Here is a 27,892-nt window from a genome sequence, read left to right as displayed (position 1 = left end):
TTGAGCAGAAAATCCAGGTTCAGCATTGATCAATTTTCTTGCTGGGAGCAGACCACTAGTTAAAAAGATCTGTTTAGGTCAAAAAAATCTCTCCCTACCAATGGCACATCTGGGCAAAGATACCTGAAACACCAAACTCTCCAACTGTGAAGCCAAAACCTCACCATTTTGCCACCACTTAATTCTTTTCATAACCCTGAAGTTCCTAGCAAACTCATCACTCAGAGAATCAAAAACTCTCAGACTTCTGCTGTTAAGTCAGCAGCCAAGTGCTGCGCTGGCCTATGTCAGCGTTACAGCTGCCCTAGTCATAGGCCAACAAAACAACCAACTGCAAACGCTTAAAAATGCGAGCCTAGAATTATATTTTATCAGTACCATGAACAGAACGCATGAATTACATACTAGAGCTCCTGCTTTTTAACTAAAAGCTCTGCAGCCACCTGCTAAAGTCAAGAACCTTTCAGGCTGTTTTAAAGCCACCAAAATTTTATGCCAAGGCTCAATGCAACAGCATGAGCTCTGCACTACTTAACAGCTGTTACCGGTTTTGATCCTGCCCAAGAACTGGATGTGTTTGTAGCACTTGCTATTACACGAGTGTAATTGCTCCAAAAAACAATAAATTTCACCCTGATCCTGTTGCAGAACAGGAAGTGCTCTCTCTAAAGGTATCAGTCTAGCTCTGAATACTACTGTTAATATTCATTTTTCCGAGAACAGTTCAAACTTTTAAGTCACGTTCTTGCTCCAAAACCTCTCAAACACAGTACTGATCTTTCTTTACCATGGAGAAAGACCATGCCCACAGCACAGCCCCTACATACCATTAACTCTAAAAGGCATTCAAAGCTAAACATCTGCCTGCCACAGCTACAGCACATTTGTTTGAAAGGCCACCAAAACTATACACTAGCAATGCTTCTCTATGGTTTGACTTACTAGTCATAACTGCATACTAGTTACATATTCCAGAATTACACTCCTTACAATCCTCCTCGACGAGACCCAATGTGCTCTCATTTGTAACACATCCTTGTGTTTACTGTATCTGAGATTATGCCAAAGCGCAGTTCACGCATCGCGTTAGGAGGTGTTTTTTTAATTTGGAAGAAGTGATTGCCACCTCTTGTCAAGAACCCTGCTGCACCATACTGCAACCGAGCACGAGCTCTGCCTTACTGAATGTATGAAAATCAGGGCAGAGTACACAGGCTTCACCTCTCAGGCCGCGCAGACTGAAGCAACCCCAGTAAAGCGATAGGCCTGCCACGATTATATTTGCAATTCAAGACGAGTTACTAGATCAAAAATAAAAAGTGCTCTGGACGTGAGTCACGGCGGGACAGGCGTATTTGCTACGTGAGCCGAAAAATCAACACAGCCAGAGATGAGCTGCAGACCCGCGCTGCTCCGGAGCCGGCAGGGGCTCCCCGGGCCTGGGGTGGAACAGCACCTCCGCGACACGGGGGTGGCAGCAGGCAGGCCAGCTGCAATCGCCACGGAGAGCTAACGTTAATCCTCGCCATCACTGAGCTCCCGTTAATCTGCCCGGCTGCCGGGCCCCGGCTCGGCGGCCGCCCGGACAAAAGGAGGCCGGGAGAAGGCGCGGCGGCCCGGGCGAGCCCCGGCGGCAGCCGCCGGCCTCCCGGCGGAGCGGCACCGGGAAGCGCGTTAGGTAACCGCCGCGCAGGTCTGATGCAATAGCTGTACGTGCAGCGCCCGGTGCCGGGCCCCGTCCCCGCCAGGAGGATACAGGTCAGATCCAGGTCGAAGCCATCCTCCTGGTATCGCCTTTTGTTCCTGCTGACGATCTCTTTGATGATGGCGGTCATGTCTGGCAGCCGAGGGCCGCTCCGGGACAAGGCGCAGGGGCCGGGCGGCGGCGGCGGGGCGCGGGGCCGGGAGGCGGCGGCGGGCCGACGGCCGCCGGGCGGCCCCGGGCGCGGGGCCTGCTGCGCCGGCGGCTCAGCCCCAGGCGGGCCCGCCTTACCCCGCGGCAGCGGCGGCGGCTCCCGGCGGCGGCGGCTGCCCCCTCCTCCTCCTGCCGCCGCTGCGCCGAGCGGGGCGGGAGCAGCGGCGGCGGCGGCCGAGCAGGGAGGGGCCGGAGCCGGGCCGAGTCCCTGAGGGTGCCGCCGCCGCCGCCGTCTTTGAGGCGAGCGAGGCGGAGGCGGAGAGAACAGCTCTCCGGCGCTCCGGGCCCCAGCAATGGTGACAGCGGCGCGGGGCGCCCCCCCGGCCCGGCCCCGCTCCGCTCCGCCCCGCTCCGCTCCGCTCCCCGCCGGGACGGCGGCGGTAGCGGCAGCGGGCCCGGAGCCGCGCGGTGGGGCCGCGCCGCCGGGCGGGCGGGCGTTCCGCGGCGGGGCGACAGCAGCGGCGGCGGCTCCTCAGTACGTGCGGGCCGGCGGCGCGGCCTGGCTCATCCCCCCCCGGCCTGCTCCGCGCCCAACAGCGCCGCGCCAGCGCTAGCCTCCCATCATGGCTGCAGCTTCCGAGAGGGGAGGCAGCCCCGCCCCCTCCGCCACCTCCGCCGCCCCGAGAAAGTAGTCCCTCACGAACCTGCGAGCCGCTTACCCGCCCCGCCGCCGCACCACCCCCCTCGCCCCATCCCGCCGTCCCACCCGCCCCTCGCCGCCCCGCAGCCCGGGTCCCGCTGCCACGCGGGGGCGAGGAGGCAGCGGGCGGAGGGATACGGGCAGCGCGGTGAGACGTCACCTCCACCGCGCCGAGCGGCGGTGCTGCGACTGGTCACGTGGGCATCCCGCTGTGCTCGCGGCGGCCCCTCCCCCCGTGGGCGGAAGTGGCCGGGCTGGGCCGGGGTGGGCCGGGCTTAGAGGTGAGGTGAGCAGCAGGGTCGGGCCCTGCCGTCCCTGGCCACCAGCGGGCCCGGCCCGCGGGAGCCGGCCCGCACCGCTCGAGCTGTGAGGGGAGCGGGAGCCGGGCCTCTTCCCGCTTTTTGCGCTCCCGTGGCCTGCCGGCGCTCCGGGCCCGCGGCGGGCGAGAGGACGGGGCTCTCCCCCCCGCCCCTTCCCAGTCAAGTCGTCCCGTGGCGCTGGTAGGTGCCACAGCAGCTGCGTCCGCCCCGGCGAGGTGCCGGGGCCGGGTGGGGGGCCTGCGCTTATGTAACCGGCGCGGGGGGGTAACGGACATGGTGCGGCCACGAGCCCCGCGGGCGGGGGGGTCACAGTCGCCAGGGGCCTCGACCTCCCCCCTGCCCCCGGGCCTCTGTTCTGCGGGTTAGCGTAAGGCTGAGCGACCCGGACTGGCTCGGAGCCGCTGCCCTCCCTCCGCTCGCCGCTGTACGTGAGCACCTACTGCCCCCTGCAGCCGCCCAGGCCTCGGGGGAGGTGGTGGGGGGGTGAGCCACCTGCTGCCCTCGGGGCCGCCGGCAGCCGAGCACGGGGGTAGTAGGGGCGTGAAAGTGTCCCCTGGGTCACGCCAGCTGGCTCACCGGTCGTGGCCATGCTGTTTTCGTGGAGCTTTCTGTCCCCCTCCTCCGCCCTTTCCGCATTGATCACAATTATCCGGACAGGGAGAAAAGCACTGTCTCTAAATCTTCAAATCAGCCTTTAAATTCCTTTAAAACTTCAGCAAATAAATCCCATTGTACAAGGCTCTTCACACTCTATGCTGAAAACTCCTGTAAGTCTTTGGGAATTGCCAGTGTTAATGATTTGCAGGAAAATGACCATCAGGTAGCCTCTTGCAGCCTGAGCTTCTGAATATGAATGCTGGTTGCAGTCTCAGTTATCAGTTTCCATCTTTCTCATAGTTTGGTAGGGCATGTTTGGGGGGGGGGGGGGGGGTGATTTTTTTCCTTTTGTGTGCAGACAGGTGAAATACTAGCCCATTGAGGTAATACAAACCAAAGTTTTAAGGCAGCTTGGAATGTATGGCTTCTGTAAAGTGTCAGGAATGGAATCTGCTGGAGATCAGCATCTGCCCCAACTGCTAAGGGATCAGGAGAGCGCTTACCAGATAATACATTTGAAGAAACAGGGTTACTAGGCAAATAAATTTGTAAATTTGCCTTCCTCAGAAATACTATCTTCATGTCATTCTCTTGTTGGACAGTAAGTAATGTGAGGGATATCCCATGGAGGTCAAATGTAACATACCTTCGAAGGAAGCCTATTTAAAGGGAGCAAGAAGGCACTTGTTTGTTTTATAAAGAGGTGATGGACATCTCCAAGGAACAGAAACAAAAGGAAAATGAAACCACTGCCTGTACAACTAGAAAAGAGACACCATGGAAAGGACCAGCCTGACAGGAAGAGGAGAACCCATGCACCCTTTTTCCTTTCTCTCCATGAAAAGCAGATGACATAAACCAGGCAGGTATCTCCCTAAAGAACAGATCCTGGGTTTAATTCATAAGTCCACCTCAAATGTTTTTGAGGCTGGCAGGGAAAGACACCTTGCTGAAGAGACTTTGTATCTTGCTAGACCCATCAGACCACAGTGAAAACAGCCCTCGCAGGAACACGAGCGGGAAATCCCTCCGTGTTTTGCTTAGTAATTGCATTATCTGGGGAATGACTATCCAACACATTTGAGCAGGGCAGCTTGGAGAAAAATAGCATTCACTTGCATATTGGTTGGATGCTATGGGAAATTGGTTAATAAGCAGGTCTGGCAAGCAGGAGAAATTGGATAAAATGTAGTACTCCATGTGTAGGAGAAGATTTATTAAATATCAATTTTTTGCATATATAAATTAGGCAATACTTTACAAAACTTTCCTTTTCCTTTCTGAGGAACAGCAAAAAGGAATTCAAAAGTGCAAGATAAATTCAGTGTCTTGTTTGATCTTTAAGCAGATTTTAAGAGAGGTGCTGAAGTCCAGCTGCAGATGGCTGGAGCAGGGAGAGGAATGGGAGAGTAAAAAGCTACGCTTTGCTTTTAAGGGCTCAAAATAAACTGGAACATAAGGTGGAGGGTGTTCCTGGATTGCTGCAGCCTTCAGCCTTTGCAAATGCTATATTATTCCTTTCATAAATGTATCAAGTTTCATCTTAAGATCTTTTGCCACCATTATTCCCACTGGGAAGCTGTTCCAAGAACCTTCTTCTGATTTTCATACTAAATATATTTGTGACTGGTTTGTATCTATTTATTCCTGTGCCGGCATTGGCCTTAAATAGCTCCTACTCCATAGCATTTACCCTTTTTACCCTTTGTGCACTTACAGGCATAAATGTCCCTGTTAGATGTCATCTGACTACACTAAGCTAGCTGAGCTCCCCTAACTTTCCACTTTCCCTCATCTCAGCAGCAACTTTCTGCTCCAGTTTCATTATGATTTATTTCTCTTCAATATAGATGAACAGAATGGCATGCAGAGTTCCTGAGAGTATCTTGCCAGCACCAAGGACAATGGTATTAATCCTTTCCAAACTCTGCTAGGAACATTGCTCCTAAGACCTCTCAGGGCCTTTTTTTCATGATCATATTGGCAGCTCATAGTTATTTTGGGATCAACTTGTGTGTGTGCAGTGAGATCGTACTGTTCGTTTCCCAAACTTCAAATGTATGAAATGAACCCATGAAACCTACTTTTAGGTCTGGACTTGGAGGTTATCCTAGACAAATACAGATGTGGCTAGCAAATCAAGACCATCTTTGAAAACATTTCTGAAAGTCCTTCAAGTCCTAAGACTGCCCCTCTCTTTCTAACATCTGACTATGTATATATCACTAGGAAGTTGATATGGCTTAATTGAAAGTCCTTTTGCTAGATTCCCGATTCCAAGTCAGACCAAGACTAAGGAGCAGTCTGAGCAATAGTTGTCTGTCAGTGACCATTGTGTCAGCAAGGCCTGCGGCAGATTTTCATCACACCATGCAGCGATGATCTTTGTAACAACAACCACTGCTGGAATCTCATGATCCAACTAGTGGGACTATGCCAGCAATTGGAAGGATAGGGAAAGATAACATAATTATGCCACCTTTAATATTCATGCTGTGCCTCCATCTTCAACTCTGCATACAGTTGAGGTCCCACTTTAAAAAGTTAGCTAGAGGTCTATAAAATCTTAAGTTACTGGACAAGGATGGCTTGCTTTGCCCTTTCTTCAATATAAAATGTAGGGGTTCCAGATGAAAATAGCTGGTGACAGGTTCAAAACAATAGACGTAGTTAGTGTCGTGGCGTGAAGTTAAATTGTGTGACTTGGCTACAAAATGCTGCAGATGCCCAAAGTTTTTGATGAAAAAGTAGACAATTTCATGAAAAAAATTGGCTAGAAAATACAACGCATCCTCTGACTCAGAAAGTCTTTGATCTGCAAGTTGGTGAAGCACAGAAGAGTCTTCTGGGGAAAAACCACTACATGCTTTTGCCCAATTATGAAGCTGTTCCTAGACATCCCCTTTTCCCCAGCTTGTTCTTTACTTTCCGATCTCTCATTTTGTTCTTTCCATACACTTTGCCTTGCTTTCTATTTATCTCATTTCATCCCTATTCCCTCTCTTTGAGTTTTGTTGTTCCCTGTGTCTTGCAAACCCCCTTCCTACCTCCAACCACCACAGATCCTTCTGATTTTAATATACCACTCGTTTCCCATCTTGCTCCTGTTCAGGTCACTGGCAAAGCTCGGGTCAGCCTGCACTGACTGGAGAACAAAGTTCACCAAAAATAACATGTTTCATAGCAAAGCAGCCAGCAGTCAAAAGCAAAACAGTATGTACACCACCAGTGTGGCCTTTGTCTTACCCTTCTCCAATGAGTTTTCCAACTACACTAGGTCCTTCCAGTGACCTTCTCGTCCTGTATTGAAGAGCTACAATCTCCTAGAGTCCAGCCAAGTCATCCGTACATTTGATTTGAAATTTTTCAATTTTGGGGGAAATTTACAATCTCATTTTTTCAATATAATAAAAAAAAAAACCAAAATGTTTTCTTCTGCCACAGTTGCAAAACCAAAATTGATAAAAAAGTGTGCTGAATGAGTGTCAACTTGTTACCGCTTTCTAGATCTGTCCTTAAGTAGGAAGCATACTCCATGACCCAAAGTAGCCAAGGCATGCCAAGTGCTTGAGGACAGCAGCTGCCACAAAGACCTTTTTTTCTCCAGTATAAACCCATGATTTCCAGTACATTTCTCTTTCAGACAGATACTTTTACTAGAGGATAGAAATTGAAAACTAAGGCCCAATTCACATTAACACCAGAAAGGAACGGTCAGTCAGCAGTAGGCTGGTGGTCTCTCCTGGCTCCTGCAGCTCCTAATCAACCTGGTACATAGACAGCACAAGCGATGGCAAAGTAACACCTTGTCATGGCCAGGTCTGTGCAAACAGGGGAAGCTCCAGCAGTACCAGAGGGACGGAGACTTCATGGAGACCTCTGTAGGATCAGCTTCTAGAATGACTTAAGTTCTACATCAAGCCTTCAGCAATGTTCAGACTCTGTATTTAGGAAAGCGGGATGAATTTGGTGTTTCTCACCTTTTTTAAGAAATATTTGTTCAAGAAATTATAATCTCCCAGTATTTTGAGAAATTAGGACCCAGTCCAATTTATGCATTCTGCATCAGCCTCACCTTCAGCCTGACCCTGGTCAGCTTCTGAAAAATTGCATCTCTCAATTTTTTTCAGTATTTTTCAGCAGAGGATTTCTTTCAAAGCTTACCACCACAGCTGTCAAGAGCAGTGACAAAATGTAGGTTTCGAGCTTTTATTACTTGTATGTGTGTTTGCATTTCTCCTTAACTGCAGCAAAATAGATGTCACTTTTTTAAGAGTGGGAGAAAAACCAGAAGGGTCCTAAGTATTTTCCTATGGTAATGGTAATTAGAACGCAATAGCGTTTTCCTAGTGCATGAAACGCAGGCAGTGAAATGATTGATTATCCTTTTTCTATTCAAAAGGGGTGATTGCAAGAACAAGTATAGGCCTCCAATTAATAGCAAAAGCCGTCAGCATCACTGATTATATCTAGTTCATTTTTAAAACATCAAAGGGAAACTGTTCACATATTCCACATAGATTGAAAAAAAAATTCTCTAGAAGATTATAATCTTATTCACTATCAAAGACTGGAGGAGCAGCAGGAAAGGAAGGCCTTCTGTAAATCAATAGGTGCATTTAGACAGATACATTTATTTTCTCATTAAATACACTTTTTATTTGGAAGAGCTATAGCACACAATAAAAGGGAAATACGGATTTGTCAATACTGATGAAGAAGCAAAAGTTGTTTCAAAACTTTTTTAATTTTTGGGGAGTTTTGGTGTATATTAATCCAATAAATGGAACCAAACCAAAACTGCTGGAACAGTACTTTGGTAAAATCACAATCACTTTGAGAACATGAGTATTTTTTTGCACGTGGATTTAATGATGGAAACACCACGCACCACTGATGCAGTGATAGATGGACACTAGCGGGGTGGATGACATCCCACTCGGGTCACTGAAGAGTGTGCCTGGATTTTGGCACAAGCCAGACCAGCTATGGGAAGGAAATTCGGTGTCACACTCTCTACCTGAGGTGGTGTTGGTGGAGCAGGTACAGTGGAGAAATCACAGAGCAGAAGCAGCGGGTCTGCTCCACAGGTCCTGGTGTGTGACAGCCACCGGGAGCTTCAGTAGACTTGTCGGTGGGTGAAGCGTCCCCTGCGTGCGTGTACAAGGGATGACTTCTAAAAATGACCCATAATAAAATCAGTGTTGTATAAAAAGCTAACTGCTCTTGACAAAAAAATTACAATCCCCAGTGAGCAGGTTGAAGTTTTTTAGAAAGCCCCTGGACAATGTATGAATTACAGGTAAGAAAACGAAGTGATAAGGCTTTCTCTCAGGAGCAAAGCTGTGTCTGAAAGGCTTTAAAACTTCAGCAGCATTGACACAAGAGCAGAAGAGTTGAAGACAAGTTGCCAAAACCTTGGATTAATTACACTTATTACAGAGATCCCCTTATTTTAACCTTTTTCTGGACATTTTTCTCTTACTATATATGTAGTTTGAAGTTACTGTTTTTATTACATGTTGAAATTGGGAAACTATTATCTCAATATCTCTTAGTAAACTACTGATGAATTGTTAAATTTCTATGATTTTCATTCTGGTAGATCCCTGTAGCATCCCAAATCTGCCAAATACATCTGAAATGTCGCCGCTCCCGAAGGGGGAGGGAGTGTGTTTATTAGGAGGCGGGTGTCAGGGCAGGCTCGACCCCACGCAGTCTTAGGCCCTCTGCTGGCGGGGAGCGGCCCGCGGAGCCCAGGCAGCGGGGTCTCCGTTCCGGACGCGCTGAGGGCCGGGCCGGCAGGCGGGCGGAACCTTCGTGCGGGGCGGCGGGAGCCGGCCGGAGGGGGGAAGGACGGGACGTGCCACCGCCGAGCCAGGGCCCACGCTGCTGCCTCCGCCTTCCTCCGCCCGTGCGGCCGCCGCCGCACCGCGACCCGCCAGCCGCGTGTCCGAGAGACTGGCCCGAAGGGTGAGTGACTCGGCGAGGGAGAGAGAGAGCGGTCGTCCGCCACCGCTTCCCGCCGCCGCGCCGGCACTTGCCGGGCGGCGGGAAGGTCACGGGCGGCCGGTCCATCCGGCCCTCACCGGTGCCGCCTTCGCCTCACCGCGCCCCCATGGCCGGATCCCGGGCGGCCGCTGCCACGTTCTCGGCGGGGCCGGGGGCTCTCCGAGGCCTGCTGCTGCCCTCGCTGGGGCCCAGCGGGCAGCCCGGGAGGGCAAGCGGGGCAGCCCCGCCCCGCTGCCGGCACGGCTCGGCTCGGCAGAGCGGCACTGCCCCTTCCCTCCTGTCAGCTCCGGCCCCACCAGATGCCTGGCCTCCGGTGCCTGGCCAGGAACCGGCCCCGTTCTCTGGGCCGCTCCGCGATCGGGGGGGGCTGCGTGGGGGTAAAGCCGAGTCCTTGAAGGGGAAGCGGTTGCTTTTGCCTGGGGGTTCGGGGAGAGGCGAGGGATTCCTGCCAGTGACTGACTGAGCTTTCCCTCTAGCCGCGCTGTGGGAGCAGAATAGGAACCAGCGCCGCTTGTCCTTTTGGTTTCTTTTTAGTATTTGAAGCGTTGGCATGCAGACAGGCAGAACTAAAACAAAATGCGTAGCCTTACTGACCTAGAGTTTGCTGTTCAATTAACTGTCCTTCTCATTATCTCAGCTATCTGCCTACAAAATAAATGTTAACATTCATGCAGGGTAAGTAGAACTTCATTTAGAAAGATTACACTTAAAATTCTCTTCTATTAAAGCTTTTTCTTACAATTGCTGTTCAGGGCAAGGATTGCATAAGAAGTGGCTTTTTTCATTGTTTTTTGGGGCTTCCTTTCCTAAAAAAGAAAGATTTTTTCCTTTTTCACTGAGTATATAGCCCTTTTATTTTAGTAAATTAGGCTTAAGAGAACATGCAGAATCTTGTAGCTCTGTATTACTTGCTTAGATGCCTAAGCAGGCAAATTTTATTTGATTTCGAAGCAGGTATGCATAGCAACAGCCTTGATTTTTACATTTCTAAACAGCAAATGAAGAGTTAAAAAAACCAAAACTGTTTCAGTGAGCCACACTGGAATATAGTAGCAAGCTGTTGACATCTTTTGGTAGACATATCGCAGTGCTTCTCCTAATTCCAGTTTGCCAAATCCTTGTAAACTGAATCTATGGTATGGCATTGCCTTGAGTTGAATACAGGGTCGACATAACGTGCTAGCCAGGCGAGGGGGAATTCAAGGATATCTTGGCTGTAGGTAGTTCGGCTTTTCCCTGGCTGAAGCTCAGTCTGGAGACCAGCCAGGGAGCGTTGGAAGCTGCCAAAGGAATTGCCACTAATTTTGCCCTTGCAGTGGGAAAATTGGGCAGTGAACAAGGAGAGTGTTGGGGATTCTCAAGCAGAAACCCTGCCAGTTGAAGAGAAAGTAGACTGGGGAAGGAGTACCCCGATTTTATAAGTCATTTTTTGGTGTTTTAGGAAGAGATTTTTCCTCTCTGCAGCACGCTCCCTTAACTTGAAGGTGCTGTACTTTCTGGGTTTGGCTTGTACAGCAGCCAGCCTTTTCCCTTGATAGCTGTGTGCCACATCCAGCATTTTCAGTTTTCCAGGGATATTAATAACTCAAAATATATTCTGCTAGGTGCAGGCTCCATCTCTTAACCTCATTTTATTCAAATACAAGTTGTCGATCACTCCTTAATGTGGCAGTTGGGTGCCTTTCCTTTAAACTTCCTCTTAGGCAAAAGAACTCCCTGTTTAAATAATGTAGTTATCTTTCTCTCCATGACTTAGCATTCTTGGGTCAATAACAGTCACAAAATGTCAATCTTAATGGGAGTGTAAACTTGGCACTGAAATAAAGTAATCTTTATTACTTTATTGGGGTATTGTATAGCTGAAAGGAATGCAGATTTCTTGAGAAAAGAGTGAAATCAGGACCTTTTTGCATGTAGTCAATCAAGTAAGGCCTCAAATTGTTGCTGCTATTTCTTCTCTGCTTACTGAAAGTGGAACTGAAACCATAGTTAGTGCTGTGTGTTTTAATCTTATGCAGTTTTATATGTTGGGGTTGTGCTGTTGTTGAGATATTTCATTATAACTTCAGGGTAAGCTTTATGCCCACTGTGTGCATGGGATATAATTTATATGAAATGGTGTTTAAATATAAGGCAGATGTTTTCTCAGCTTTAATTTTCTTTCTTTCTGTCCCTCCCTGTGCTTTTTTACATTTAGTGTTGAGAGACAAAATGGTCCATGCCGAAGCATTTTCACGTCCCCTGAGCCGGAATGAAGTGGTTGGATTAATTTTTCGTTTAACTATATTTGGTGCTGTAACATATTTTACCATTAAATGGATGGTCGATGCCATTGATCCAACCAGAAAGCAGAAAGTAGAAGCTCAGAAACAGGTAGGATTTTATTCATAAATATTTCTGTGAAATGCTCTCTCGTTCATTACTGTTCATACAGAGAAATCTGCTAACTGAAAAGGACATGCAATAACCAACAAAGTGATTGACAAAAGCATGTGGAATAATCAAAAAACCTAGAATTATTTTTTAGTACATCTCAGGATCTACGCTGTTAGCGTTTTCAGTGCTTACATTTTATAACAAGTTAGAATTTCTAGCCTGAAGTGGTGGAAAAACTGTTGAACTGTAGCATAATGTTGTCTCTAATTATCTGCAAGTATGTGGTCCCAGTGCAGTTTCTGCTTCTGACAGTTTTGCTAAGCAGCAGTCGCATTAAATAATGCTCTCATCAGTTTCTTGGTTGCTTTTTAAAACCTTGAGCAGAAATAACTTAATTCTGTGCTGCTTTTTGGCAACTTAATGGCAGAGGCAGGGACTGTAGTTACTCATGACAAAGAGGAACACTGCTGTCCAAATGCCTTCTTAAGAATAGCTTGCACTTTGTTCCTCTCTCTCCCCCCACCTCCAGTAGCAGTCAAAATGCCCTGGAAAGGGGAGGAAAAAAGTGAAAAGCCTCATTCCTTATGTTGAACTACAATGATTCATGGGAGTTAATGCTCTGGGAAAAGATTTAGGAGCATTTCAGAACCAAAGTTAAATGTTTCATTTGGAAAGTATTGAAGGAAACGTTGTAACTTTTTTGTTTTCTGGCTGACACATATTTCACAGATTCAAACAGCAGTTTTGAGCAACCTAATTCTGGTTTGGGTGGTTTTTCTTTTTTAATGAAAGCTTTAATTAAAAAATTGGCCCCACTTTAAAAATCAGCTTTCACAATCTGTGCTAGTGCCAGCTATTATATAAGAGGCTGCAATATCCCAAAAGCATGTCAGACTTAACCGCAAGTTTGAGTATAAAGAGAAACTGAATTATGAAAGTATGTTGACACAACAAATACTTTTCCTTTTAAATTGGGAAAAAGAAAGCATTTAATACATAGAAAAAATTGACTGGCTTCTGCGAATTATCTTTTTTTTTTCTTAAAAATATATTAATCTCTCCTTGATACTGTGCTGTGGAAGTTTGGGGAGTGGGCATGCTTTTTATAACACAATTATATCTCACATTAAAGTGCGTGTGTATTATTTGCAGGGTTGTGAATGAAGATAATTAATCACATGAAAGAACTCTAGAGTTCTATTTAATAACAAGTTTCAGAGTTTTCATCTGAATCCTGTACAAAGTTTGTAAGGAATAATGGGCTTTTTTTAAGTGTAACATACCTGCGTCAGCTTTGGAAACTCCTGTAGAGATTATGGAAATGATTTTGTACTGAGATTACCTGTGTGTCTGCAAGCCTGTTCTGAACAGCAAACTCTGTGTTTCAATGTTTATTTTGGTTGCTTTTCAGGTCACAATGTATGACTTGTGGATTTGGAGGTGGGAGGGCTGATATGACACACACGTGATGGGAACTGAGACATATGACTTAGTTTCACTCAAGTGACAACAAGTCATTAGGAAATAGCAGAACCTTCTACTTCAGAAAGATTTAACCTCTTTTCAGATGTGACTTAAGGGAAGCTTTTCAGACTCCAAATAGCAGTTCTTTAAAAACTAATTTTTGAATCAAGCATTTGATTTCTTTCTCACATTTTCTTGGTGTTTTATTTCCCCCAGGCTGAAAAACTAATGAAGCAAATTGGAGTTAAAAATGTCAAGCTTACTGAATACGAAATGAGTATTGCTGCGCATCTCGTAGACCCACTTAGCATGCATGTAAGAAACCATTTTCCGTGTTACTCCGATGAAAGCACTTCAGACATGGAAGATCTTGATTTTGACGTTGGATTACATTATTTGTCATATATGTGTATCTATGGAAATACATAGAAAATATTTCTGTAATTTAAAAGTAAAATTGCATCGTTGAGAGCAGAGTTTTTTTAATCACTTGTCTCTTTATTTTTGAGGCTTTGCACTACTTTTAAGCTTGTGGATATTTTTTGTTGGCAGGGACTATGATGATAATTTCTAATACTGTTTTTCTGTATTAGGTAACCTGGAATGATATTGCAGGCTTAGATGATGTTATTACAGATTTGAAAGACACTGTCATTTTGCCCATCAAGAAGAAATATTTGTTTGAGAATTCCAGGCTTTTACAGCCACCAAAAGGTAGGAAGGAAATGTTATAGATTTATATGTTGGTATTAAAAAAAAAAAAAAAAAAAAAAAAGTTACAATTGCCCAGAAAGGAAAGAGGAAGCAGGTTGCCAGTCCAAAGTGCAACTATTAGGACTGATGCCAGGGAAAACCCTCGGGTTTTTCCTCTTGTCGTGAAATCAAGTTCTACTGAATAAGTTTCATCTTAGTAATGAAGGGATAATTGCTTTTCAGTTATTGATGTGTTACATTTTGGTGCACTAATCTATGTAGCCTGCATTTTTAACTGCCTAAATTGTCGGATTTTGTTTTTTCTTCTTATACCCCATCTTGTCCTTTGGGAGAGGCGAGCTATAACTCTGCTGTACAGCTTTGTACACTTGGTTAATATTTCTACGGTGTCATAGAAATGTAAGCCATAAACATGAGATGTCAATGTAAGCTAATCTTTCAGACATCTCTCTCTTCTAGCCCTAGAAATTCCAGTCATTCAAAGAGACAGAGATCCCATTTTTATTCTGAAGATCATTTGGTTTTCTTTGGAGTTGAGTTGCACAGTATTGAGGCAGTAAGGAAACCATCGAGTGACAAATTAACAGTAAAACAGAAGTTGGACTCTCTCTGCTGGAATGCTTGCAGCCATATTTGCTGTGCATTACTGCAAACAAGCAGAATTTAAACTTTGGCATTTTGTCCAATATTTCAGGTTCATCTTTACTGCTCTGATCCCTGGAATATTGTCTTCTGAAAATTCTCTGAAAACTATTAATTACCGCCTGTATCTGTGACCGTCTCAGTTTCGTGTCCTAAGTGATGGAAAATTAAGCACTTTTGTAACTGGTTTAGTTTTTCCAGGCCACTTTCTGTTTAAGTCACAAATTAAAATTGTCTGGAAAATTACTTTAATGTCATGATCTAATAAGCTGAAGGAAAAAATTGGTTTTTATTTATCTTTTTAAAGCAGACTTTCCATATAGGGCAAGCTCCACAGTTTTATTAGTGGCTTGCACTGTGTGTTAATGGGAAGTCATTGCTTCAGAGTAATTATGTTTGTGGTCATCAGTCACATAAACAGAAAAAAACTCCTAGTGGTTCTCTGTGTTTCAGGCGTGTTTCATTTAATTTTTTTTTCTTTAAATTGTTTTCTTTACAACTATGTTAGAAAACCACTACTGTGAATTCTTTCACTATGACAAATTTAAAAATAATATGAGAAGTCATATTTAATTGTGGGTAATTTGTTTAAAATGTTTGTGGGGTCTTTTTTTTTCTTTTTTTTTCCTCCCTCCTCTGTGCTAAGTTTTATTAGCAAGGCTGAAACTGGCTACAAACAAGGCCTGTCAAATGCTTACAGGAAATAAATAGGGTTTTAGTTTTATGTAACCTTTATAGTCACAGTAATAAACCGGTCGTCTTTCAGGCAAATGTCTCCCTTCAGTTTCACCATACCTGTTTTTAGATGTTCTTAGCTTTAATTTTATAATAAGGATATCTTAAATAACTCTGTATTTGATTTGATAGAACACTACATAACTTGGTTTCTTACCTTTTAAAACTTGGATAAAATACAAGCCTGGACACTATCAGGTCTGTCATGCCAAAGCGTGTTTTCTGTACAGCGACCAGAGAGCATTAACACAGTTACTTTTTCAGGAGTACTTCTCTATGGCCCTCCTGGTTGTGGCAAAACGCTGATTGCCAAAGCTACAGCAAAGGAAGCAGGCTGTCGATTTATTAATCTTCAGCCTTCAACACTGACGGACAAATGGTATGGAGAGTCTCAAAAACTAGCTGCTGCTGTCTTCTCCCTTGCTATAAAGCTCCAACCGTCCATCATCTTTATTGACGAAATAGGTAAAAATTTATCTTTTTTTGTAAGTAACTATAGCAGAGTGACATTAAACTGCAGGTTCAAGTTGATGGGTATATTGATCTACTGTCATCTTTTCCTTAAGAGTGATAATGGAACAAGGTTTAGTAATATAAATGGTATTGTAAAGTAACGGTGACAAATTAGGAAAAACAGTGTATTTCTTTCTTGTGTTAGTGGAGGAAATTACAAGTAGAACAAGTTGCTGCTTATTTTTGGTTGGGCTCAGGTGGTTCATGAGGAAAGCTTTTCTTCTGTCAAGGGAACTACTTATTCAGGAAACCCATCACCAAATACACTTCAGTGCTTCTGCTGTGAGGGCACATAATGTAAGATAAAATACAGGTTTAGGAGAGCTCAGGAATAATAGTTTAATAAAGCTGAAGAAGTAGGAGGGGAAGTTCAGCTAAGTGCCAGTTGTTCAGTGCATTTGGACTTGTCACATTAGTGTTTTAAGTCCCTGTGAACTTGAGCAGTTCGGTTAAAATTGCTCGTTGTCTTGTAGCACTGGCACTTCTTGGAGCAAGTTGTACTGTTTGCAGAAGCAGAGCCTGACAAAGCTTTTACCCTTTCCATAGTTTATGTTTATGAAGGGGCTACATTCTTAAAATGTGTTTTATCCTTTTCTAGAGGTGTGAAAAATGTGTTTTTCTAGCTGTTGGAAATTCTTTAGGCAACCACTAGCAGAGTTAGAGCTCTGCATAACAAAGTGTATAGCTTACTTTACGTCAGTCCTGTAGCTTGCTGTTCTCCTGTGCTTTAGTGCCTTCTAGCTTGCCAGACTCTGAATGCTTCCATCTCTGCATGAGAAATTAATGTGAAAGTTACACTTTCCATGAATTCAGGAAAGTGAAAATTTGGAGCACAAGATTTGGGACAGTCTCATGTGATAGATACATACTTGTGTAATGTAATTTAAAAGATGTGCTTAAAAATATGGTGAGATTCCACTTTCCTATTCTTCATCGTAAGAAATATTTTTCATTTGTTGACAATGTTTATTAAAAAAAGTATTAATAAGATAGAGAATAGCACAAGTCTGCACATGAGAAATCAAACAGCATACTTTCTATGGCAGGATTGAAAGTAAACTGCTTTACTGAATCCTTCAATACAGATTCCTTCTTACGAAGTCGATCGAGTTCTGACCATGAAGCTACAGCTATGATGAAAGCTCAGTTCATGAGTCTGTGGGATGGACTGGACACTGATTATAACTGCCAAGTAAGTACAAAGGATGATGAGAAAAGTAATGTGACTTTTCCCTCTCAGTTATTATGCACTGAGCCATTTGAGAAGAGTAGCAGATTGCATGTAGTAATAATTGCCAAAAGAGTTTCTTTACTTGTCAGTATTAGTGATTGCCAGTATATTATGGGAATGAGATTAGTTATATTGATAGATCATTTTTCTTCTTGAGAAGGTTGTGTTTGTAGGTATTTTGGTTTTAATTAAGAGGTGTTATTTTCAGAAGTGTCTTAAGTCTCAATAATATAGCTGTATAGTTTGAGCTGCGAAAATTGGGAATTTTTAAACTGTTTTGAAAAACATTTTGTCAACAATATTTTCTTCAGGTGAAGTGAATCTTTGATTTCAGGAAAGGTATTGAAAGATCTGAGTATTCATCCCAGTTGCAGATTGGTTGGTTTGTTTCCAGAAAAGTGTTAGGCTGACATTAGGCAAGCACTAGACTCTGGAGTTAATCTGAAAGGGTAGAGAAGTTGTTGTTATCAAAAGACAAATTCTATTAAATGGAGCCATGCTTCCATCCCATTATTCCTGTATGCTTCTGTCCCCCTCCCGTAATCTCAACAGAGGTATTGTATTTTGGAGAGAAAAAAAATACAAAAGCTGCTGGTGCTGTAAAAACAAACAAACAAAAAAACATTTATGAAACAGAGGATTTGAATGTAGCATAGAGGAAAGCCTGCTTGGTATGTTTCTGAACTGTCACCTGGAGCAGTCTTTTTAAGGCCTCTAAAAAGGATGTTTATTCTCCGATTTTAAAATTTTCAGCCTTTTTAATCTGTATTTTTCTGTGAATAGGTTCCAATGCTTTGACCTCCATTAGTTCTTTCTTTGTAAAATCTGCTTTTCCTTCTCTCTCAAGCTTGTGCTAAAGATTTTTTTCAGTTGATGTTTTAAAAACTGATTAGAACACAGTGAATATATATACTTAGGAGCTTTAAAGCAGAGTGTTTAGTTACCACTAGTAAGACACCAATGGTATGAACACTTAACTGGAAGCTAATATGATCTTGGAAGCACACATTTTTTCTGGTGTTTGAATGTATTATCTTTTTTCCCAATATACTGACAACTTCCTGGAGCAAGCCAAATTGTTTGTTTGCTGTAAGACAATATGTGGTCTTACCCATCTCTCAAGTTCAGCATGCAGACCCTGAACAAGTCACTCTTGTCCTTTACTCGTATGCCTCTGCAGGTTAGGGAGCCACCAAAGTAAAATGCAATGCAAACAATTGGCTGGAGACACCGCAGGGGTTGATTAAGGTTTCTGGGGAGTTTTTCAGCAGGAGTGTTTTGTTTCAATACTGTATTTCTGGCTCTTCCCCAAGACCTCATTGCAATTCAGGAAGTGTTCTCTAAGTGATGGTTTTGACACTTGCATTGTCTCAGTTTTTGACAGCCAGTTCGCTGGGCTCTTTTGTTAATTACAAATGTTTACTTGGGAGCTTTGGGTTGCTTGTCTGATTCTCGCCAAATGAATTTGCTTTGAATAAGGATTAAATTTGGCTTTTGTTACGGTAACAAAAATTCCAAATGCTAGGAGGAAATCGTAAATAAGTGTTGTGATGAATGTTATTTGTTCCTGTGTTGATTGCACCTGAAAAGCATGTTCAGCTTTGGGCTAAACCTGCCAAGGATATATAGTCTTGAGCAGGGCAGGAACTTGGGGCACAGTGCCTGGAAAAGAGCTGTGCTGCTTGAAGTGACAGTTAAAGTCTGGAAGCCCCGTACAGCTGCATTTGTGCCCTGGGTGGGTCCCACGTTCGCAGAACCTGCAGATAAAGCCGGTTTTGGGAAGGCTCCTCAGCTCCGGTAGCACAGAGGGAGTAACACTTTGGGTCCAACAATGGACCTTGATGCAGACCCTGGGGAAGCATAGCATGGGTACAGTGATGCCTCTTTACAAGAGGCAGCTCAGCCAAACATTAGCATGTGTTCAGCACGCCAGCAAGTGCCAAGTGCTTGCTTGAATAACGCTTTCTAGAAGGTGAAGACTGCCAGAGCCCTGGTGAAAAATGTGTCTTTTGCTTTGTGCATAGCAATTTACCACTGTATAATTAAGCCTCTAGGTGGCAGGGTGACTCTGCTCGGGGACAAGTAACCTAGCCTGGCCAGGGGCTGCTAGAGCTGCCAGGGATGGCTGCGGAACAGTGACCCCACACAAAAGACCAGGAGCACGACAGGAAACTGTATTGATAAGAGATTAATTTCCCTGACATTTTTCACTTTCATGACCGGGTATTTACAATGTACATAACTTACAGTAATAAATGAGAAAATAAGGCTGATGTGAACGGGAAGTAAACTTGTTCTTAAACTAATAACCGGAACGCAGTCAAATGAGGTAAATACTCTCCTTGTATTGAACTTGGCTTGTACACATCTAATGCACTGCTGTTACAGTATACTAGTGCATATAGGTTCTTACTGACTTTTAGTGCATTTTTTTTTTAATGCTTACAAAAAAAGAAACAACATTTTAGTGCATGTGAAAGCTGCCAGTTTGGTCATCCTGGTGAACTGATTGCCTTTCTTTTTTTTCAACACAGCACAAAAATGCCACATTTCTTAATACCTTATCAAAATGTCTCAAGTTGCTTCCAGACCACCAGGAACTAGAGAGACATCACCAAGACTTATAAGCAGAAGTTTTGGGTTACTGCTTAGAGTTTGAACTTTCAAACTGGGCTCGGAAGGCTTCAGACTAATGTAAAAATCTCCACCCAGGTGATACTCTGTGGTACCAATGCTCTCTTAAGCTGCCCGTTTAAATCCAGTTGCTGAAATCAGTACCAAGAAACCTTATGTACCTTCTTTAAATGTCGATGTTCTTGATAAAGTGTGGAAGAGTCACACGTTTGGTTTTGAAACTCCAATATGGTGATATTTTCAAAAGCTGTTTTCAGGCTGACTGTTTTTTTCTCTTGGTGTATACAGGTAATAGTGATGGGAGCTACCAACCGTCCTCAGGATCTTGACTCTGCAATCATGAGAAGAATGCCAACCCGGTTTCACATCAACCAACCTGTAAGTCATGGCAGGTTTGCCTGAACAGTGTGCCTAGTGGCTGAGCTACAGGCAAGTGCCTTATCAGCCAGGAAATGCATGTCTCTGGTTGGTTTTTTTTGTTGGGTCCCGTCCCCCCATGTCCCGTCCGTGTCCCATGTCGTCCCCCGCTGTGTCCCCCCCCAATAAATACTGCATTATTTTGATCTGGTTTTAGTTTTTTAGAAGCACATATATAACTTTGCTTTTTAAGGTGAAGTTTCTTGCAGAAATCTTGATTCCTTGGGTCTTTTATCTTGAAACAACTCCATGTGCTCCAAGAGCTTCCCACCCATTTCCTTCACCTGTAAGAATGGAGTGGCTTAGATGCTGCACTCTGGAAAGAGCTTAGTTTTAACTTGAAAACAATCTCAAAAAGCACCAAAGGGACTGCACACAGTTGCCTGCGGGGAGAGTGGCACCCAGGTCAGATAGTGTCAAGAAGAAGGTACATACTGACTACCATTTATACCTTCTTGATACACAGTATTTAGTTTTCAAGGAGAGAAGAAGGCATGAAATCTGCATACCAAAGCCTACGTTCTTCTCAAGCCTTTTCACAGTCAGGCACAGTAAGCAATCTGGAAAACTTTTTATTCCACTTATGATTTATGCCAAACAGGTAGCAGTTAAGGTCTTTATCAATTATGCCAACCATCACAAGGTTACCCTTACTATAAATTTTGCTATTGCCATCCTTTTCAAGGTATTTTAGTTGCCTTCAAACACTTAGCGATATCACAAGACATTTTTGTATCAATTTTATAAAGAGTTCAGTTGTGGTTGTCAGTATTCCATTCTGGCTACAGAAATATCCTTCATTATTCATTTTTTTTGAAACTTGGAGACAAAACTGGAGGAGTAAAAACTCTTATTGATTGTCCAAGGGAGTAGTCATATTCCCAGACCCATCCTGTTTGAACTGGCTTTCACTCCTTGTGGACGGGTACTTTTCAAAACAAAGCATTTATAACCTAGTAACTGCTTTTCTGTGATGCCTGCTCATAGGGTTTCATACACCTTATTCATCCTCAAGTTTTCCTTGAATTAGTAAGGGGCAAGGATGCGTATTTTAGTACTTTATCATGCCTTTCTATCAAGGACCACTGTTAGAAGGGTGAATAATCCGCAGGTAGCAGTGCCTCAGGATATTACAGGGGCTGGCTCCCTCTCCCAGGATCAGAATTACAACAGGAGGTGTCATTTAGGGCATAGGCACGTAACTTTCCTTACCCTGCTACAGCCATCTCATGAACTTACCACTTGTCTCTCGTTCTTTTCTGTGGTGCTTTGTGATACAACCAAGATTGGTTACAACTCTTACTGAGGGCCAAGATAATTTATGTGCTGTGAATTGGAAGTGTGCACAGGTAGTATCGCTGTAGAGTAGCTAAAGCCTTGCAGATTTTATAACTGAGTTTGAGATTAAAATGCCCAAAATTACTCATAAGAAATTACTTGCAAGGCAGAGGGAAATTGAAGTATTTTTTGGGACAGAGTATCAGCTGTTCAGCTGTCAGAGTATCTATAGGGTAGTTTTTTCCCTTTTTAACAATGAAGGTGAATTTAGGACAAGTTTGGTTTTGGGAGGCACAAAAAAGAGTCTCTTTGCTGCCTGTGTTTTACCTTGCTATTAAGGATATGCTCAATACCTGTTTCTTTCAGTAACCTCACCACAGTATGTGATTTATATTGCTTAAAATTTCCCAAGCATCATCTGTAGAATTGAATTTATTATTACTGTTTTTTAAGCAGAACAGTTTATCCTCTTCATCTGATTTAGCAAAGTATTGAAAGCGTCCCCTAGATCTAGAGAGTCTGCCCTCTGTTGAAGATGATGGGAAATCTTTGGAGATGGCTGCTTTCACTTAGGGCAAAGTAAGACTAAATGTCAGTGCATTTTCCCTTTCTCTGTAGTTAGTGTAAATATATATGCTCAAATGCTTAGTTTCATGTGCTCCTGGAGTCAGAGTACCCTAGATCTCATTTTGCTGAGTGATTTGCCATCAGATAAGTTTCCTTAGTGTGTGTATCACATCTCCTGTCTGAGGGATCAGCTTGTGTCACTGAATTGTGACTGAAAGCCCACACCATGTAAATTGAGATAGATGTTACATATATTTATTTTTGTACTCTAGTAACTTTAATCTCTTTTGTTTAAGGCTCTGAAACAAAGAGAAGCAATCTTGAAGCTAATTTTGAAAAATGAAAATGTAAGTAGGCTTCTTTTAATGGTTAATTTGCTGTATTACTGTTTTCATGAGTGCAAGGTCTGGAGTTGTAGAAAACACGTTTTATAATTGACTGTCTTGGAGTAAGGTAGAGGTTATCTACCAGTGTATTTCTGATTATAACTTAGGAATCTTTTATGGTTTTAGTTGTGGTGTTAAATTAAAGCAGTAGGGTTGCCTACTGGTTTAAGCATGAGCCTCAGTCAGAGCAGCAGTCTTGGATTTTGTGGTGAATCACCATCTCCAAGGAAAATTACTCTGTCTTCATTTTCTTGTTATATAACAAGATAATATATTTATATCTCTAAAGATGCTGAAGGTGAATAATGTTTGGAAATCACTTTGATCAGTGAAAGAAATTTCAAGACATGAAGCAGGGAGAAGAGATACTGAATTTTTTTTAACTCTGTACAGTGTATTGGCTCAAGTCAAGAAAGGAGGAATGACATTTTTTGACAGTGCTGCTTTTTGCACTTTGATCCATAGTTCATATTTCCTTTAGAGGAAAACTACTATAGATGTTGTTGCATGGTGTTCGTGTTGCCATCTGCATCCCAAGGTGAGGGGAAGGGGTAGGTGTGAGCACATCTGGTAATGTCTATTGGCAGGATATGGGACCTATGTTATTGGAGGTTCCTGCCAAATTTAGTCTGCAGCACTAATTGTCTTGAAGTTAATGTTGCAAAGTGTCTCTTGGTTGAGGTCTATCCTAATAAATATCATTCGTTAGTAAAACCAACTTATATTTTTTAAGAGGCCTAAAAATCACAGCTCATCATTGTGAATGGCTGAGATACTGGGGAGGTTGCTTTGCAAATGGTCATTTTGGATTGTTTGTATTCGCAAAATACTAGATATGGGTTTGACAACGGAACTGCTATGAAATGCCAAAGGAGTTGTGGAGGAAGAGCTGACCTATTTGCAGAAAGCCTCAAACAAAGATGTCTTTTGCAAGTGGTGATTTCAGACTCAAATTCCTCTTCAAGAGATGTTAGGGAGGTATGCCAAATAATAGACTTTATACAGGCTCCCTGAATATCTGCAGCCACCCAGCCCTTGCACGCAAGTGGACTCTGTGGCTCCTTTGCCTCGGCAGCTGGGCCTGGGAGTTGCAGCACTTCAGCAAAGGCCTTCAGCAAAAAACCTATATCGGCTCCTGAATATGGATCTGAAAGAATGCAAGGTATATCAAGCATCTGGCAGTGAATCACAGCCACACAAATAACTTTTTTGTGGGGGGTGGTGGAAATCAGCCTGTATTGGTTATCCCATAGGAGGAAGAATTGGATCTCTCAAGCCCAGCTTATTTGGCAGTCCTTCCTGGCAGTCCTTTACATGACAGATGACAGGTGTAGTCATGCCCTGCGTTTTCCCTGCCTGTCTTAAAATCTTGTTTCTTCTTTCTCACTCAAAGGGAAATCCTTGTTAACGCCTGCTACACAACATGCCCGTTGTCTATTTATTCTTAGCCAGCTGCACTGCTCCATTCAATTCTTGGTGGCCTTCAGCCCCACATTGAGCAAATACATTGCAGATCCACAGCTGACTGTTACTGGCTTTGGTATTCGTATGCAGGATCATGCTTTAAAGCAAAGCACTTCAAGACAGCCAGGCTATAATGTCTGTAGGAGGCACTTTGGTGTAAGCCAGCTGCCACTTTTGCCTTAATTTCTGTGCCTGGGGAGCCAGATGGCTCACTCCAGACCCAAACCAGAGCCCTGCGTGCTGAGTTGTAGGTCAGGGAGCTGGGCCTCAAGTACAAGCTCAAGATATGAGCCAACAGGACAGTATCACTGTAACCCTTGTCCTTCAAGAAAAGCGGGTGGGATGGTGGGGAATCGGAAGGGTGCTCAGTGGATGTTGGCAGGTTCTCGGGTTATTCTGGGGAGTGTATGGGTTCAAGGGGTAGCTGGAAGTAGTGAAGAGTACACCTGGGGCTTTGCCTTCATCACCACAGAATAGTTTCCGTCTTAGAAGAAGTCACCCCTTAACTTCAGCCTTTTATTAGACTAGTTTGGCTTTAACTTTTTGAAAATAAAATACTGATGCATTGGAAAATGTGCCAGAAGGGGCTGTTATCAGAGGTTCTGTAAATGGACTGCATAAATATGAGGTCCTGGCTGGAATGAGTTTCAGCCTCTGATCCAGTGCATGGAGTTAGACACATTATTTTGCCTCAGAGTTCCCCATTTCATGGTTCCTACTTTATACTCCCCGTATAAAGTAGGAGCAGTTGTTCAGTAACTCGGCAAACAACTGAGTAGCTGAGATAATGAACAACTGCTTTTGAAGTTCTTATTCTGCAGTGAAAGGTGGCAACAACAAAATGTAAATGTGACAGGAACTTTTTCCAGCCTTGCTGTGTTACTGGTCAAAAGAAGTGTTTATGAAAACAAAATGCACTTTTTCAAATAATGTATATAAAAAAAGGGCAGTGGCTGTGAAAGGAGACCCGTTGGGTAGTGTTCATTGTCTACAGATAAAAGGATGCACGTAGGATCTGATCAAGCCCTTTACCAAAATAAGCAGTGCTGTTGCAGGAAACTTGTGTGGGCATTTGGGAAAATGGGTCATTATTTCTGTGATCCAGTTTTTGCCATCCAGTAGCCTTCCAAAACAGCACAGGAGCTGTGTCAGTAACAGACTATACTAATATGATGGTTCACTTTTGCCTGTTTTTTCTTTTTTATCGGCTACAGAGTTTTATGAGATGAAGCATCAGTTTCATTTAATGAGATTAACTACTTGGAGGGTTCAAACTGTAAGTTAATAAAATAATTTGCTTTTAACTCTCAAAAAAAGTCAAGACTGAAAAAATCTTCTTAGGGCAGGTAACAATACTTGGAGGTGACTGTTTCTTGTCCTTGGTGAACAAAGTAAATGACTTCAGAGTTTTCATGCTCTGACCTTTTGTTTTTTGACAGGTGGACAAGCATGTAGATCTCCTAGAAGTTGCTAAAGAGACTGATGGCTTCTCAGGCAGTGATCTGAAAGAAATGTGCCGGGATGCAGCACTCCTCTGTGTCAGGGAATATGTTAATTCTGCCTGTGAAGAAGAGAAGTATGTGTCTTTATTCCATCTATTATGATAGCCGAACAGCAATTGTGAATGCTGCTGGTACTACACACCGTCCAATTATTAGTTTGTATTTTCTGATTTGAATTGCAATTTATAGAGATTTAAAAAGCCTTGCTATGTTTCACAGAAAGCAGGAGGTTCTCTTTTTCTTGACAAATTGCCATTATACAACAAAAAAACCCAACCAGTATGTTACCTTTATTCATTTTGACTATGAAAATAAGACTGTTTGTTTCAAGGTGTCAAGCTTGAGGTGGCATGAACCAACAAGTGATGTTACTGCACTATATCACCAGGCTTAAATACTGGTAACACTCTTGCACGCACATAACTCCACTTGCTGTGATGTTCCTTTAATTATCTCCCATACTTGCAGGTAATGCATGTGCATGGACAGGGGCATGTTTCCAGTGTAATGCTGAATCCATGTCAGAGCTGCTATTTTCAATGATTACTTCTCATTGTTTGAATAACTGTTACACAGCACCTGAATCATTATCTTGCTTTTTGTCTTTCTTTTAAAGCCATGATGAAGATGAAATTCGGCCTGTGCAGCAGCAGGATCTCCACAGGGCAATTGAGAAGATGAGAAAATCGAAGGATGCCACACTGCAGAATGTTTTGATGCACGTTAGTTTAGATTAGGACAAAAGAGTGTGTTTGCAGTTTCTGATGTCATTTAGTTTGACTTCTGTAATCAGCAAAAACAATGTTGGGGGTGGGAGTGGGGTTGTTCCTTGAATAAGGGAGTTCTGTTTCTGGAATTGTTTTTATACAACGAATTCTAAGTTATTGAAATTTCATCATGCACAACTAGAAGTGTAACAATAGACCACGAAGTGGAACAATTATAGCCCAGACCAAGAGCAAGAGCCTGTGTCTTGTCCCATAATCGATACACTGTGTAGCCTTAAAGCAGGTTCTGACATGGTGCATGGGTTCAGCGGGTCACCGGTGTGGAGGGGAGACAATCCATTACCAGTTTGTGTATATATGTATGAGCATGTGTGTATGTATTAAATGTATATATTCACACATTTTTTTATATATAGACATAATCTGTAGATAACTTGAGTATGGAAAATCTTTTCTACTTACTGAATCAAACCAAATCAGAAGATGTATAGATTAAAGATTCGTCGATACTCAATTCACATTTACTTCTTCCTTTTAGCAGCAAATATGAAGATATAAATTCTGCTTCTAGAATAACTTTCAGGCAAAATTTGAAATGTTACTGATTTTTCTTTCACATGACCACTTGAAATCTGGTGCCATTTAGTAAAGAGAGTAAACTACTGTAAAAATGTTTGAATACTTTTCGTTTTGTATGAATTCTGCTTTTTTGAGGCTTTTTAAATGAATGCTGGTTTTATTTTTCCCTTGATGTGAGTAATTAGAGTAGAATCTTAACTGGTCTTTCCTAAAGCCCCACATATTATAAGCTCTCTGAAATTGTGGCTTTCTGATCTATTATGCATTGTAATGAGGGCTTGCTGCTATTCTAATCTCCTCTGGAAGACCCACTGCTGCACTGTGGCATTGTAACATGAAGTGTCATATGCATAGCTCTGAGGTGTGGGGGGATGTTTTGCTCTGTCACATGCTCTGATCTGCAAAATTGAAGAGAAGAGAATGGGTTTTAGGTTTATAAATGTGATTTAGCAATGTTCTGCTGTACTTGCTGTTAACAGTTATAGTAAGTTCATGTAACGTTATGTAGTGATAAAGGCAAAGGGCTAAAAATATAAGTGGTAAAAGTGTTTTGGTAAAGTTATTGTCAGTAGGTTTTCAATAACTTTTTTTTTCTTCTTATACTATTACAAATTGTGCAGTAATTGAACAAAAATATGTAATTGGAATCGTTCAAACCCCTGGGGTGGTATGCTGTGTCACAGCTCTGCTACCTGTCAAGGGAAGATAAGCATTGAAAGCAAGATAATGATGTAAACTGAAATGCACTTGCAAAGTAAAATAAAGACAGCTGGAGCCACCCCTCGTACAGTATCAGGTGCTGATGACAATTTCCATTAAGCACAGCTTTCTCACTAGTGTCCTTTTGTCTGGCACACTGTTTGTGTGATGCACCAGCTGCCCTAGGTCTTAGTTTGACCCTATCTAATCTCCTTGGGTACTGAACATGGGGGGGTTTAATAACTTTGCTTTTTGATATGGGGGAAAAAGGTCTATGGTAAATGCAGATTGCTCTAACACAAGGATATAGGAAATCAGGCACACCAGAAAATACTGGACTATGGAAATCTAAAAGTCTGGGATATGGAATGCTAATCCCACAAGTCACATTAGTGACAGGGCAGAAAGCAGTGACGTAAGTCAGTGCCAGCTCTGGGAGAGCCCCAGTTTAAGGGCTAGCCTTAAAATTAAACATGCAA

At 43.3% G+C, this 27,892-nt stretch overlaps 2 protein-coding genes across 4 annotated transcripts in view; one reads left to right on the top strand and one right to left on the bottom strand.

Annotated features, from left to right (window-relative positions):
* LOC142411485 (phosphatidylinositol 3,4,5-trisphosphate 3-phosphatase and dual-specificity protein phosphatase PTEN) overlaps positions 1-2,373 on the bottom strand; it is a 47,011-nt gene extending 44,638 nt beyond the window's left edge. The window contains exon 1 of the mRNA XM_075505468.1: positions 1,757-2,373. Within this exon, the coding sequence (XP_075361583.1) occupies positions 1,757-1,835 (79 nt within the window). The 5' untranslated portion in view covers positions 1,836-2,373. The remainder of the gene's footprint in view (positions 1-1,756) is intronic.
* Positions 1,663-27,506, top strand: LOC142411486 (outer mitochondrial transmembrane helix translocase). 3 transcript variants are annotated; one of them, XM_075505470.1, is made up of 11 exons: positions 5,311-5,379; positions 6,585-6,685; positions 11,682-11,857; positions 13,541-13,639; positions 13,918-14,038; positions 15,680-15,880; positions 17,014-17,120; positions 20,082-20,171; positions 22,352-22,402; positions 25,345-25,481; positions 26,024-27,506. In XM_075505470.1, exons 2-11 carry the CDS (start codon positions 6,646-6,648, stop codon positions 26,142-26,144), a joined length of 1,143 nt encoding a protein of 380 aa, XP_075361585.1. In that variant the 5' UTR covers positions 5,311-5,379; positions 6,585-6,645; the 3' UTR covers positions 26,145-27,506. The 3 variants fall into 3 exon arrangements, with proteins under 3 accessions (XP_075361586.1, XP_075361585.1, XP_075361584.1); XM_075505471.1 differs by lacking the exons at positions 5,311-5,379; positions 6,585-6,685 and adding an exon at positions 1,663-1,678; XM_075505469.1 differs by lacking the exon at positions 5,311-5,379 and having other exon boundaries at positions 5,750-6,685.
* The last annotated feature ends 386 nt before the right edge of the window (positions 27,507-27,892 follow it).

Source organism: Mycteria americana, chromosome 6 (genome assembly GCF_035582795.1).
Source record: "Mycteria americana isolate JAX WOST 10 ecotype Jacksonville Zoo and Gardens chromosome 6, USCA_MyAme_1.0, whole genome shotgun sequence".
Taxonomy (NCBI): domain Eukaryota; kingdom Metazoa; phylum Chordata; class Aves; order Ciconiiformes; family Ciconiidae; genus Mycteria; species Mycteria americana.
Note: the sequence above shows the minus strand (reverse complement) of the source record. Positions and strands in the feature narration are given on the sequence as shown.

Excerpts from the sequence above, each read along its gene's own strand:
- LOC142411486 (XM_075505470.1), top strand. The coding sequence starts at position 6,646 with ATGTTTCATAGCAAAGCAGCCAGCAGTCAAAAGCAAAACA. Across the intron at positions 6,686-11,681 it reads CAGCAGTCAAAAGCAAAACA|TGTTGAGAGACAAAATGGTC; the intron begins GTATGTACACCA and ends TTTTACATTTAG. Across the intron at positions 14,039-15,679 it reads GCTTTTACAGCCACCAAAAG|GAGTACTTCTCTATGGCCCT; the intron begins GTAGGAAGGAAA and ends TTACTTTTTCAG.